The sequence below is a fragment of the Plasmodium cynomolgi genome, chromosome 14, assembly GCF_000321355.1.
Source record: "Plasmodium cynomolgi strain B DNA, chromosome 14, whole genome shotgun sequence".
NCBI lineage: Eukaryota > Apicomplexa > Aconoidasida > Haemosporida > Plasmodiidae > Plasmodium > Plasmodium cynomolgi.
In genome coordinates this window covers 894,788-909,582 of record NC_020407.1, presented here as the reverse complement: position 1 = coordinate 909,582, position 14,795 = coordinate 894,788, and the positions used below count along the sequence as shown (strand labels likewise).

The following is a 14,795-nucleotide window of genomic DNA, read 5'->3' as shown; positions in this document are numbered from 1 at the left end:
AAAAAGAAACAAATCAATTTCGGTTACCATGAATCCAAAATTTTACGAAATATTAAGTCAGAAATGTAACCTGCATGATCGGAACTGCTCCTACGCTGTTGAGGAAATGATTAGCAACGTCAACGGAACATTTATAGAACCCGTTTTTGTTGTTAAAAATGTAATAACACTTATTGTCAGAAAAATACGATGCGCATATGGGGGTCCATTTGTGATCCAACGGACGCATGTGAGGGCGCCCACATGCTACCTGCGTGAATACATATTTTTCGTATTTTTCACTTTTCACCCCCCCCCTCACCTTTTTTTCCCCATTAGGTGATGAACTTTTTCCTGAGAAGAAAAATCCGTGCTGTTTTAAGCAGAATAAAGTATACCATAGTTAGTTAGGCATCATCAAAAATGGTCGAATGGACAATTACACCCGTTTGTACATTCACAGTTTCTCCCTTGGACGCATATGCCGATGTCGTCTAAGAGAGTCGTCCCCCCAAATATGCCCACTTTTTTACTGCGCATAAAAGGTCAACTTTCTGTGTAATTAATTTTCTACGTGTGTGTTTCATATGTTGCAATTTTCTGTATTCATTTAACACATCACTCTTTTGTTCTCATTATCCATGCGCCCTTTCGTGCGTCCCATTTGTCGATTAACAAAGGAACCCTCTTTTTTTATAATTGGCCCCCACTCAACATACTTGTATGAGAATTTTACTGTCAGGATAATTCTGAGTCACGTCCACTTCTGCATTTGAGGCCAATACGAGCAAATTGTAAAATATGATGGAGATGTTCTTGTTGGACATTCTTTTCACAGGAAATATGCGATCGAATTCTATGACATTGGAACAGTTTGCATTTATTTTGTGCAAATAATTTTTTAGTTTGATTAATTCTTCGTTATATTTATACTCCGAAGAAGAGGTGAAGGATCTCCTACTCACTAGTTTGCTGGATGGGACACTGAGCGAGTCTTTGAAAGTATCACTGAATGTGTATACATCTTTGCAGTCTTTCCCACTTTTGTTTTTATGTCCTCCGTTTGGTTGCGATTTTCTGTGTTCATAATTTTTCCGGGGGAAGCCACTCATCCTGTCAAAGTTGTGGTCCATTTGGTCGAAGTTGCAATCCATTTGGTCGAAGTTGTAATCCATTTGGTCGTAGCTGTTACCGAAAGAGCCATTCGAGTATCTTTTCCCTCCCTGGTCATGGTGCAACTCAGTTTTTAAAAAATATTCATCATTAAAGTTTGCCCGTAACTGCTCAAAGTTTTGGTGGTTCTTGTGTTTATTTTTCCTTTCGTTTATGGAGGACACTGTCGATTTGGTCTGAAGCAACTTAAAGTTGTTTGGCTGCATGTTGATTTTTTCATTTTGTATGAGCTCATTACCGAATAGGTTGTAAACATCCTTCCTTGTGTCAAAGTTGATGAAATTTTTTGCTTGTTCATACGAATGGAAAGAGGAGGATATTGAATTATCACTTGGACCATTTTTCACATCATTGTATAGAAGAAAAAAAACGTAACTCCCCCCTTTCAAATGGGTACTAAATTGATTATCTGATTTTTGCCTTTTGTTCATGTTGGTCTCTTCCCATATATTATCCCTCAGAATGGTATCCTTATCTATTTGTGCAAAGATTCGTTTGTTCTTTTTTTCGTCCTCCTGCGTGTGATCTCCCCCTCCATTGGTATTGTCCTTACGAAGGATGTTACCTCCCCCAAGGTGGGTGCTACCCAAATTATTGGATACCTTCCCATGCGGAATATTCCCACTGAGTAGGAGACTATTGTTCATGACACTGAAGGAGAAGTTTTTTTTGTTCAGAGTTTTACTCATGAGTAAACTATCATTGGAGTAGTTATTTCTTTCTGCACCTGTGTCCCTTTTAATGTCTAACATATTATATTTTAAGAACGCTGTGCTGTTTAAGTTACTCTGCATGTTTGCATCTCTACTACTTTCCTTTGTGTTAATATTACGCACCCCATTGTTAATTGTGTACAAGTTATTAAATTTGGAACAATCGAAGGAAGAGGTGTTAGTTAGCATATCTTGATATATCACATTTTCATCATTTGGGATGTCTTCATTTTCAAAGTGGTAGTCGTTCTCATACAGTTCGTTGCTTTCTTTCAGCATTAGGTCGTTTATGTCTGCTATGTTTTTGTTTTTGTTTAGGTAGTTGGCCTTTTTCCTTCGAAAAGTGCCATCATCGTGGTCTCCACTGTAGTTATTGCCATAAGTTGGTTCCCCATCCTGCAAAGATAGCACATTTTTCTTTGCCCTGTGCCTTCTGTTCGTCCTGCTCTTTTTTATCATACCATTTTGGAGCCTACATTCATTCAGGCTACTGAATAAGCACTTCTTATACATGGCATAGAAATCAGTTAGTAACACCTCCAGCTGCCTGTGCAGAAAGATGGTTATCCCTTTAATTAATATTGCCGTTTGTTTAAAATTGTAATTTCCATTTTTTATTAACAACAAATTTTCGCTTAAGTTTGTGTATCTCACTATTCTGTCACTGATGCAGTTTTTTTTAAGAATCACTTTGCCTCGATAGAAGTTGCTGCTGATGCCTATGAAGTAAATGCATCCTACCTTGCTGGACTTGTCATATATCAACAGGTTTTTCTCTCCGTTCTGGTTCGACGTATTCATTTTTCTTTAGTTTGTATGTGAGAATTAGGGGAGAAGGAAGCAGGCCACACACAGTATCGGTGTCTTAATGTAGCCCTATAGGGGAAAGCCTTTCCCGCAGGAGAAAAAAAATTCTGGTGTGAAAACAAACGTGGGCGAATCGTAAAGCGTCAATGCGGCTATGACTGCAAAAGTGGAATGTAAAGGTGGTACAGTGCGAGCAGACACGATTGGAAAATTTCAAAATGGTCACCTCTGTGTGTGGGGGCTGTACAATGACTCAGTTTGTTATGAATGCACAGGTGCTGCTTTACACCCATGTGGGTACTTTAACTTTTTACAAACGAGGGGGGAAAAGAACGGACGGGTGAATAAACCGAAGGCACACGGTGCTTTGACCTAGCTGTAACACAAGTTGTCAGAGAACAAGTTCTCACCTATAGAGCGGTGAAACAGCGAAAACGATTATATCCACTCTGTGCGTTGATAACGCAGCGAACGTAACAAAAACAAAAATGCGGCTAGTGCAAATTCACTGATGTTGGAATTATGTCAGTTGCTTATTTTTGCAATATCTGCTGGTTTTTCTTTTTAGAAAAGTGTTGGCCCTTTGCCTTTATATACGTGCGTGTGCATGTGTAACTGTATGCATTATTTTTTTTTCTCAATTTTAGCGTGGGTCACTACGGTGGGTACATTACCGATTTAAATAATGCAGACACGCTATTTTGATGATGCGAAGAAGGGGCACATAAAAAAGAAAGAGCTATATTAACGCACCGACAATGGTGCAGAACGGCTTTTACTTTTTCCCTTCCATGGTCATTAATTTAAAAAATTGCCTACCCAAAATTTAATGTAATTACATACCAAGAATATTTTTTTCACATTTTGGTGTTGATTTTTTATAGACAATTTTTACACAGTTGTATTTTTTTTTTTTTTTGCGCTGCTATAATTTGTCCTTTCTAGTGACAAAATAAAGATATATTTTTTCTTGCTTTTCTTATATGCAACAACAAAAAAAAAAGTTGTGAAGAATGGTGTAGCTTTGAGGAGGAGTTTCTTAACCATTTTGAAAAATTTTTGAATGTACAAAAGGGTCACATTTTTGCTGGAGGATTTGCCGATTAGCCAACATTTAATTTAGTAGCCTCTAACTTGTTCGGAAGCATATTCACATATTTCTGTTACGCAATATGTATATACAAGTATGCGAAGGTTTCACGTAAAGGTTAATTTGTTCGCCTTTTTAAATTAACGATTTTTTTTTTTTTTCGTTTTTCTCCAACTGATGATTTCTAATAAGGCGGAAAGTTGCATATAAGAAGGGACTACTTTTGTGAATAAAACGGAACGGATAGGAATGAATTTGTGCCTACTAAAAAGTTAATTCATAGGTTTTTCTTACTCAAAAAAAAAAGAAGTATGCTCTTTCTCTTCTGCACGTGCAACAATTCCGTTTCTTCGAAGCAGTGTAAAAATGCATTTTTTGAAAGTTCCTTTTGAAAGGGGGCCATAACGGTTCGCTTATTTTTAACCTCACTTATAACATCTTTTTCCCACTTGAGCATTTCCAGTAAGATGAATGGTTAATTTTTTTCCTTCCCCAGCGCGTGTTTGCGAACAATTTGGCTAGTGTTCCCACATTGTTTGCTCTTTTCAAGATCGAAAATGACAACACGATGCTCATTTTTTTCATTTAAAAAGTTTTAATAAATAAAAAAAGCAAACATGAGTGATGATAACGCGACTGAGGTGTTGTATGTAGGGGGAATTGATGAGACAATAGACGAAAAGAGTTTGTATGACATTTTTTCTTCCTTTGGTGATGTAAGAAATATCGAGGTGCCTATAAATTTGGTTACAAGTAAGCGAGCGAAACTGAAAGGGAGGCGACATAGACATTTTATTTTCATCCCTTTTAACCATTATGAAAGTTTAATGTCGCAAATGTTCACCCCTTTTCCTTTTTGACATTTTCAAACATGCGAAGAAAAGCAGCTCAACCGCTATCACCGTTTTGTTATTTTTCCCTTTAGAAAAAAATCGAGGATTCGCATTCGTGGAGTATGTGGAAAAGGATGATGCGAAGCATGCCTTATACAACATGAATAATTTTGAATTAAATGGAAAGAAAATTCATGTCAACTACTCCAAAAATAGGAAAATGGAACAGTATAAGCCGGGTATTCTTGCATCCTCCCGTGGTTACACTGCTGCGCAGTACATGTTGGTATGTAATGCGAATGGCCATTTTTGCGTAATTCCCATTTTTTCCTTTTTTTTTCTTTTTTTTTTTGGCAGTTTGGATAGACGATTTGTATAACCAGGAAAAGATGAAACAAATGGAGGAGGGAAATTCAAACGTAAGAATGTACATACACCGCTTTGTTTTGATTTTATGTAGCTTGTGAAATTTTTGCATGCAGAGGTTTCTATGTCAAACTTTCCTATTACCTTTCCTTTTTTTTTTGCCATTTCATAAGCATGTCCAGTTTTAATTCCACAGGGTTGTGTGTGCCCACGTACGTGCATATGATTCGCGCACACGTAGCCCATGCCGTCTTATGCACATCCCCTTGCAGCAGGTGGAAAACGTAGAAAAGGACCCCCCTGATTAATAACAAACAGTGCTTATGCTGGATGGCCTCTATGCATTATAATGCCTTATAACCTGTGGAACAAGATTTTTCTTTTTTCATAGTCATACAATTTTACGTCATTAATATTGTATGTTCCTTTTTTTTTATTTTTTTAACATCGTGGTAAATTTGATGCCTCTGAGCCGGCACACAACATTGTCTGCCGCCTGAGTAAAACATTTCTGAAAAAAAATGTTAACTCAACAGAATAGGGCTTTATTAAAAAGTCTCTCTTTTAAATAAAATCTTTTGAGTAAATAATCCATTCGTTTTTTTTTTTTTTTTTTTTCTGTAACATCTTCGTTTCGCATAGCTAACTCGGTTTCGTAAAAATGTGGAAGTAAAAAATTATCCACAAAATGGGGCACAAATGTGTACACACGCACACGTGCATAAAATTTACAACATTCCATTTAGTTAAAATTGTGATGTGATGGGGATAGGCAAATGCATCTCGATGAACTTTCTCTTTTGGGGGGTATATTTACGGATTTAAACACCCCTACAAATGAGCAACTCACTGGTACAATAGCAAAAAGGTAACTTTTTTTTTTTTTGTTTGCAAAAATTATCATGCGCACACCTCCCGTGTGACCTTTTTTCAAGTTAAAAATAGTCATTTGGGGGAAATATTTCCTATTCATAAATATAAGCACACCTATTACGTACGAATAGGCATGTTCAAAAATACGTCTCGAGATACCAAATAAATTGGACAACAGAGATCACGGTTGTAATTAAGTTAATAAAATTCCACTATATTATGAGTATACTACATTTGCACACAAATATTCTAACTTGAAAAAAAAAAAAAAAAGGGGGAGGGTTGTGCGGAATACTACATGTATTCAAAGGTACACACATGTGAAGCACTTTAATCCTACATTTGGTATATTAGCATATATCCATATGACACACACACACACACAGTGGGAACCGCGCTTAGCCGACCAATCAATCAATCAGCATAAGGTTCGGGTTTTCTATATAGTCCTTTATTGCGCTTAAAAATTGCACGGCATCTCTTCCATCCAGTAATCTGTGGTCATAAGTTAGGGCCAAATACATGATAGGCCTAATGACAATTTCATTGTTTACCACTACGGCTCTATCTTTTATTGTGTGCATACCTAGTATAGCCGACTGTGGCATGTTCACAATAGGTGTGCTTAACATGCTACCAAAAACGCCTCCATTCGAAATGGTAAAAGTACCCCCCGTGAAATCGTCTAACGACAATTTGTTGTTTCTCGCTTTGGTAGCTAACTCGGATAGAGACTGTTCAAGTTCTGATAATTTTTTATTTTGACAATTTCGAATAATTGGAACTGTTAATCCGTTCGGTGTGGCCACTGCTACGGATATGTCAATATAATTTCTGTACACAATTTCATCGTTATCGATGTATGCATTTACTTGTGGCATTTTTTTTAGAGCTAAGGTTGACGCATGCATGAAGAGAGACATGAACCCTAATTTGCATCCATGCTTCTTTTGAAAGATGTCTTTTAACTCACTGCGTAGGACTATCACTTTGCTCATATCGCATTCGTTAAATGTGGTTAGTAACGCGCAAGTGTTTTGCGATTCTTTGAGTCTTTCGGCAATTCGTTTTCTTATTGGCAACATGCGCACTCTCGTTTCGGTTCTTTCACTAACGGTTTCGTATAGCATTCCTGCGTTATTTTCATCACTTATTCTTCTTTCGCTTTCTTTGTGTGCGCTATTTTGGTCCTTTTCATCCTTCTCTTTTTCGCTTCCAATTTCTTCACTCTCTTCCACAGTTTTGCTTTGTGCTATTTCTTTCTTCACTTCTGATATGTTAGCAGGCGGCTCCACTGAAGTGTCTATTTCGCATAGGGGCGCATCGACCAAAACGATCTCTCCCGCTTCTGCAAATATTTTTGAAAGCTCCCCACTGACTTTGGAGTTTATGTCGACGCTTACTTTGTCTGTGTCGATAATCGTTATCGTTTCATCCATCTTAACATAATCACCCACTTTTTTTTTCCATTCACTTATGGTACCTTCCGTAATGGAATCTCCAAGCCTGGGTACTTTTATCGTGTCTGCGTTTAATGGGTGAGAACACGCAATTAGGTACATATGTACGTGTAGGAAAGCACACTGAAGGGCTACAAACTTACATGCACGTCTGCACATAGGACAGGGTGCAACCAGGGGGGGAGAAAAAAAAAAGGAATCCCTTTATTATTACGGTAGTGGTGTGAAATGCCGTTCGACATGTGTCTTAAAGAAAGATACAGTACTGTTATGTTCCGCGCAAATGTAGAATTACCTATGGAGAAGCATCTTTTAAATTTGGAATGGCATTTCACGCACTGCTTGCACTCCAGGTTGAGGATCCTGCTAATCCCTTTCGCGTTATAAAACAGGGGTTTCTATTAGGAAAAGGGGAAGTGTGCGATGGGTCAATTAGCAAAAGGGGGGAATTTTTCTACGTCATCCATAAGGCACGGCGCTCTGCTTTTGTTGAGGTTTGCAAAAAGGGTTAAGGGACACGAGTTCACGCATACAACCATGTACGCGTTACATATGTATAGGCACGTATCTTAAGGTGAGCACATCAGTGAGCATGTAAAATTACGTTCAATCGAAGCACAAGGTTCTGTGTCATCCTTTATGAGTTAATTTATGATGGTATTTTTTTCCTCTTTCGTAAAAAAACTTCAAATCGAAATGGAAATTTCAGTTTTATAGCGAATGTTCAATCCAAACTGTTAACCATCTTCCTTCTCTGCATGCTCGCACGATGATTTATGTAAGCAGAGGCGGGAAAGCAAATGCTTAAAAATGACTTTTATGAGTAAAGTTATTGTTCTTTAATGCGTATTTGTTCCTATGCTGTACTTTATCAGGAAAAAAAAAAAAAAAAAAAATTAACGAGGAATGTTTAACCGCAAAAGTAAAATTAACCTGTGTACAATTATTTCCGCACAAATTCATATATAAGCGCAAATACCGCACGTATGCACTGCGTATTTTTTGAGCGTAGGAACGGAAAATATTGAACCGGCGACGCAAACATCATGCGAAAACTCTCCCTTTGAATGAGCTACACATGTCCGTAAAAAACCTAAAGCGCTTTCCACGTGGAGGACGAAAGTGAAAGTTACGGCGAATAAATCAACTTACAAAAGTGGGCAAAATAGCGGTTTGGGCTTCGTTCAAAATGTTTCAAGTGTTACGTTGCGAATGTTTACAAATGCCTTGCGGAATGGGCATAAATTTATGCAACACAAAAAAAAAAAATAGTATACCATAGCATAACACAGCGCAACAATTAAAAGGAGGCAAAACTAATGACCCTGACGAGTTACACATATGTCAACGCGGGTATTCGCTACGTGTGCTCACTCTGAAGTGTGAAACAAAATGGAAACGAAAAAAGTAATGATCAATTATTTGCATATAGGAAAACAAGCTATGTATTTTCCCCCAGTGTTTTTTCAACTCGTAAGGCAAACAAATTAAAGGAGCGAATGTTTAATAATTGTTTAACTAGGTACATACACATAAAAAAAAAAAAATAAAAGTAAACAAAAATGCAATAATGCAAACACGAAAAATAAAAACTTGCACTGTTTTTATACACAATTGAGCCATTTCATCGTAGATCTATGTGCTAAATCCCTTTTCTGTGATTTCCTCTTTTTTTTTTTTTTATTGAGCATTGCCCAAATGAACACTTAAGTAATATTAGGGGCTACTGTTAAAGGCCGAACTAGGCATGTCCTTTCTGTGCGTTTCTTCTTCCATTTGAATAGTTCTGATGTTCCATTTTTATATGCGCATTGGTGATCACGCCATCCACCCCGTGTGTGCAGTGGAGGAGTGGAAAAATGTTTTTTTCCCCTATAGTGGTTACAAACATGTTTTAAGTATAACCCATTCCTAAAAAATATCAGTGATGATGACGTGGCTACAATGTGTTTAACAGAGCGATGAGGATGTAATCGCCTTTTTCCGCTTTAATTGACATTTCGTCGATTTTGTCACAAAATATGCACATCAGCTGTTTATCTACTTACGCTGTGCCACTTTTCTCTGTTTGTTCATTTTTGTCTGACCCAGCTAGCCATTTGTCATTTTTTGACGTTTTTTTTTATTTTTTTTATTTTTTTTATTTTTTTTTATTTTTTAAAAAAATCCATGAACGAATTTCTCTTCCCAAGTAAGCTAGTTGCCTCGGGACAGGTATGCCCAAAAATGATGGTGGGAAAGGAGATGCCATCTTCTAGTTCGTAAAGGCCAGGTATGAAGGAAGCCACTTTTAGTGTGACCAACCATTTGTTAAAATTAACTGCATTAGATAGGGTAAGGGTTTTTATGTCTTCCTGAGTGGTATCTAATTTACTTTTAATGTTAAAGGTGATCGTGAATTTGTCTTTATCATATGAAACTGTGCAGTTTTTTTTGTCCAGTATAAGGTCCGGTTTTAATTTATATTTATCCTTATGTATAGCTATAATATCCGTTTTGCACAGCACAAAGGGCTTTCTTATTTTTTGAGTTTTTTTCTTATTTATTGAGTGAAAATTGTACTTTTCTATTTCCTCTTTAATGCTCGCGAAATCGCGCGCCAACGAAATGATTATATCGTATCGCTGCTCATATAGGGTATCCCTTTGCATATAAATTCGTATTTTCCTTAGGTCCGAAATTAGCACCAATTCTATTTTTTCCTTGTCAAAGGAAAATAAGGGTTTGCTCATTTCGTTATTTGGATAAATGTATATAAAATTGTTATTTACTCGGACTAAACTTTTTATGTCCATGTTGTCAAATAAATTGATGGAGAATATGTGTTTTTTCAAATTCATGTAGGAACTGCTGACACTTTCTCCTTTTATAAAGCCACCGAAACATAGCGCGTTTTTCCACCTATGGAATTCTGTTTTATTTAAGCAATCGAGAACAATTCTATCATTAGAATCTTTTGACGTTTCGTTTATGCTAATTTCTCCATTTTGTTCATTTGCTTGTACATCACAAAAATCGGATGTAAATTTGATTATGGGAACAGAATTCTCGTTTCCGTAATCTTTATAAATTGATAATACTCCCTTCTCGATGACAACTACTTGGTTATTTTTAATAAATTTATCCGTTTTCTCTATTTTTTCCTCCCCTGGTTCGGTCTTTCCGTCTGACTCTGCATTAAATGATTTTTTTTCCATTTCTTCGTTTTTTCCTTGCTTTTTCATTTTATCATAAACATTTTTCTGAATCACGTTAAAATTGTTCTTACTTAATTTGGATATAAAATTATCATACTTCTCCTTCTTGGGGTAGTGAAAAATGTAGGTCTCTTCATCTTTATTTTCTTCGCTCTTTATAAAGGTTAATTCTTGCGCGCCATCATCTCTCAGTATCTGCAAATTTTCGTTTTGGAATTTAAAAGCGTTTTCATCATTGAAGCTCATTTGGTCCTTAAAAGGGGTGCCATCTTTGGATATGTAAATTACATTATCTTTTATACAGAACGTGTCTTCCATTTTGTCCGGAATGTTCGAATTTGCCAGGATGTCATCCTTTCTATCGTCCGTGCCTTTCTCCCCATCTCGTTCTTTCTCTCCTTCCAACTCCTGTTCCCGCTCTCGTTCCTTCGCTTTGTCGCTCTCTCTTTCGACTCCCTTATCCATTAAACCCTTTCTCGGGATTCCCATTTTTCTGTCGCTTTCGCTTTTATGCTCGGGTTCGCTTTCCCTTTTCGCGTCCATTTCTCTACTACGTGATCTGTCCAATTCTCTAAAGAAGTCTCTTCCTCCATCTTTGCCTCCCTCCTTGTCCCTATCTCTAAGCCCATCTCTGGATTCATCTCTAGCCCCATCTCTAACCCATTCTCCGTTCCTCTCCCTTTCCGTGTATATCTCCCTATCCACTGCTCTACCTGTGTTGGCCCCCCGCTCGCCCATTTTTTCCCTAGCATTATATTTCCCCTTTCCCGCGGTTAACCCTTCCGAGTCGTAAGAAGGCACGTCAGAGCTGTCCACATCTTCATCATCGTGTGCATCTTTGTTGCCAAATTCGTAAAGCTGGTGCGAATTTTTCCAGCTCATTTGATTTAGGATGTCCTGCAGGATATCCGTGCACCCTTTACTCTTTGGCAAAATAATATGCTGATCTTTAAAGTCATTAAAATAGAGGGTGAACTTATTATTTTTATAATCCATATGATAATCTTGGCAGTTAATAAGAGCCTTTTTATTGTCAAAATTTTTAAGCATTAGATGATTATTTTGGGGGCTTCTCTTCATTAGTACATTACTACATAAGTAAGGTATGTTATTACCATTTTTGTCAATCCCATTGGGGGTAAATATATTTACAATAATTTGGGGGGAGGTCGAACTTAGTTTGCTGTAATATGAAGCCTTTTCCTGTTGATCACTTACACTTTGTGCTTTGTTCTCATGATAATTTTTGTTTAATCTTCCCACGTTATCCCTTTTGTTTTCTTCCTCCCCTTCAAATTTGTCCATGTCATGTTTGATAAACCCTGCGTACTGCAAAGCGTAGTACATTCTCAGTGACTTATCGTCATTTTTTATTAAAAAATAATGCTTTTGTAGAGTGTTGTCGAATGAGATATACTCCAACATATATACCTGCTTACTATAAAACGTCTTCACATTTTTAACATTTTTATTTTTTAGAACGTACACTGGATCTTCGTCCCCTTTTTTGCTATATATAAATATTTCTTTATTTGTAATTCCTATGAATTTTTCTTTATAATTCTCATAATTTAACAGGGCCCTCTTATTTCCTGTGTAACTTCGTTTGTTCTGTATATGGTTGATGTTGTCTTCATCTGTGTCACTTGCTGACTCGTCGCTGTTGCCTCCTTTCTGATTTCCCCGTTTGGCACAGGAGGGATGCGAGTCGCTCTGTGAATCGCTGCTCGCGTCATCGTTGCTTTTGCTATGGCTACTTTTGCTATCACTGCTTGTACTACCGCTGCTTTCGCTTTCCCCACCTTCACCATCACTGTGTGTGTCTTCCTCGCTGGTGGTTTCTTCACTTGTGCCGTGACTCGTGTCATCACTGATGGTGGTCGTCTTGTCTCCAAGGCCGTGCTGTGCATCGCTGTCATCGTCTTCGCTGGAGCTGTCTTCCGACCCTGCTAATGTGTGCTTTGGACCAACTCCCCGCCTTTCCTTTTTTTTCTTGTTCTTTTTACTTTTCTTGATTGAAAAAGGAGCGTGAAGAATCTTGTCTTTTTTTTTTTTTTTTCTTCTTCTTCATTTTCTCCTTCTTTTGTTTTTTCTTCCTTTTTTTATCCTTCTTGTTCTTTCTTAGGTGCGCTTTCTTATCTAGTGGGTTATCAGAACTGGCATCCGACAAATGGCTGGAGTCTTCCGCCGACTCGGTGGTTATGCTGAATAAATTATTTAGTGATCCATTATTAGTGCACAATAATTTCTGTTCCTTGTTGCTTTCAAAAAAGTGCAAAACGTTGGAAGAAAAGAAAAAATCAATTTTATTATCGCCATATTTCACATGCTGAATTTTGTTTAACGTTTCTAATATTTTATTAAATAGATTTTTCTGTTCCTGCGATTGCATTAAATTTAATTTTAGTAAATTATCATCATAGGTCATCCGTTGCTGCAGTTTTTTTTCAGGACTCATGTGCTTCAGTATGGTTACCTTATTCTCCATTTGTGTTGAAAGACCCGGGGGGGGATCTTGAATAGTCTTCACTTGCATATATTCATTTAGCGCCTTACTATTTCTACCTCTGACATAATCATTTTGTAAAGCTAATACGACGGGGGGGGTAAGAGCCTTTTCTTTGTTCATACAGCTAATTATTTTGTACAGCCTCTGGATTTCATTTTTCTGTTTTTCGTTTTGTTTTTTATACAAATGTAGTTCGGTCTCAATTTGTATTAAGCATCTCTTGGTGATGTGTAATTCTTCATTATTATTTTTATACAGATTTAAGAAATTTTCACTTTCTTTTTCATTATTTAAATATTCTTCTTCCTTTAGTTTTTCCTTCTTCCTATTTTTACACATATCACTTCTCATCATGTTAACAGTATTTGTTAGGTTTTCTTTTTCCTGTAACAACAATTCGTATTCATATTTTCTTTTTTTCAAAAGGTTGTTTAATTCCTCCAGGAGGGTGTCTCTTTTGAGTAGTTGCTTTTCCAGTACTTTGATTTTTTGAAGAAATTCATTTTCTTTACTTAGTTGCATGCTCAACATCATGTCGTTTCTTTTTTCTGTTTAGTTCAAGCCTGAGGGTTTTATTTTCTTCGTCATTTTTCAAGGCATTTTTTTGCAGCTCTTCGCTGCTGCTTCGCAGCTCGATAAGCTTTTTCTCCAGCTCGTTGATCTTGTCTCTCTGCCGGTCGATTATCACTTCTGCGTACTCGAGCACGTTCCTTTCCTCCATCGTGACCGCTGCTGCTGATGATGCGAGTGATGATGCTATTACTTTTTTTAAATGCCACGCGGACGTTCTTATGCAATGGAAGACAGCTTTCTTTTTCTCATTTAATTCATCGGGTGGCCAGCTATCCCCCACGGAAAAGCGCTAACAATGCATCGTTCTTGATGGGTGTCCTTATGTGTCTTTTTAAAAAAAGTAATTGCTCCGAAATGGCCTTATATCGAGGGCTTAAAAAAAAGTGATAAAAAAAAAAAGGAAATGACTTCACTTTTATGCGATACACACGTCCCAGGGGAACTCGTGAAAATGTACACATAGATGGGGAGAAGAATAAAAGGCGTCTGACAATAGGCCGATAACCACGCAGTTGTTCTTTTACCAACACATTACAAACGGTTAATAAAATTTACAAAAAAAGAAAAAAATTACATTCGTAACATAAACAAAAATTTTTAATTTAGTCGGTACTAAACAAAATCGTATTGTCGCCTTTACAACTTTTTAAAAAAAAGTGCATTGCAACTATTTTCAAAAAGTTTGTAAAAGGGGAAAAAAGGGAATTAACTGGAAAATAAAAATGCGCGCAAAGATGAGCAGAATGAACTGCACATATAAATACACAGACGTGTGTTATGAAAACGCATTTTTGCGCACTTGTGCAATTTCCCCTTGCTAGGAATACTTTTTTGTGTGTTCCTTCTTACCAAGCATTGGGGAAATAAGTAAAATAAAAAATTACAAGTACGAAAAAAATACATATACATTTATGTATGCATGCATACGTGTACACACAAATACGGTGAAAACAAAAAAAAAGAAGCGACCAGTCAGTGTTTCATTTGCATAAAGTTTAGTTTACCCCCTATGTGGCACTTGGACGGCATTTAAATAAACCAGCAATTCGCAGTTGCATGAAGACAGGGCGATGCGGTTTAAGTGTTCCCTTCGGAGATACGAGGACTCTGTCACCCTCTCCGAAAGTTATTATGTTGGAAGAAGGCGAATGACATTCGAAAAAAAAAATGCAGAAAAAGGTATACACAAACTACGCATACATATGCGTATGCACATTAGTTT

General features: G+C 37.0%; 4 protein-coding genes across 4 annotated transcripts; 1 reads left to right on the top strand and 3 right to left on the bottom strand.

Annotated features, from left to right (window-relative positions):
- Nucleotides 1-2,179: 2,179 nt before the first annotated feature.
- On the bottom strand, nucleotides 2,180-2,666 carry PCYB_143010 (hypothetical protein; the record flags this gene model as incomplete). The annotated part of the gene is made up of 2 exons (XM_004224772.1): nucleotides 2,180-2,229; nucleotides 2,327-2,666. The coding sequence occupies 2 exons, from the start codon at nucleotides 2,664-2,666 to the stop codon at nucleotides 2,180-2,182; spliced, it is 390 nt and encodes a 129-aa protein (XP_004224820.1).
- A 1,394-nt stretch (nucleotides 2,667-4,060) lies between these two features.
- PCYB_143000 (cyclophilin E) lies at nucleotides 4,061-5,403 on the top strand. Its single transcript, XM_004224771.1, has 4 exons — nucleotides 4,061-4,515; nucleotides 4,688-4,834; nucleotides 4,953-5,014; nucleotides 5,234-5,403. The coding sequence occupies exons 1-4, from the start codon at nucleotides 4,380-4,382 to the stop codon at nucleotides 5,267-5,269; spliced, it is 381 nt and encodes a 126-aa protein (XP_004224819.1). The 5' UTR covers nucleotides 4,061-4,379; the 3' UTR covers nucleotides 5,270-5,403.
- Nucleotides 5,404-6,244: 841 nt separating this feature from the next.
- Nucleotides 6,245-7,928, bottom strand: PCYB_142990 (dihydrolipoyllysine-residue succinyltransferase component of 2-oxoglutarate dehydrogenase complex; the record flags this gene model as incomplete). The annotated part of the gene is made up of 3 exons (XM_004224770.1): nucleotides 6,245-7,359; nucleotides 7,590-7,692; nucleotides 7,899-7,928. 3 exons carry the CDS (start codon nucleotides 7,926-7,928, stop codon nucleotides 6,245-6,247), a joined length of 1,248 nt encoding a protein of 415 aa, XP_004224818.1.
- A 1,516-nt stretch (nucleotides 7,929-9,444) lies between these two features.
- PCYB_142980 (hypothetical protein) lies at nucleotides 9,445-13,534 on the bottom strand (the record flags this gene model as incomplete). The annotated part of the gene is made up of 2 exons (XM_004224769.1): nucleotides 9,445-12,496; nucleotides 12,660-13,534. 2 exons carry the CDS (start codon nucleotides 13,532-13,534, stop codon nucleotides 9,445-9,447), a joined length of 3,927 nt encoding a protein of 1,308 aa, XP_004224817.1.
- Nucleotides 13,535-14,795: the final 1,261 nt, after the last annotated feature.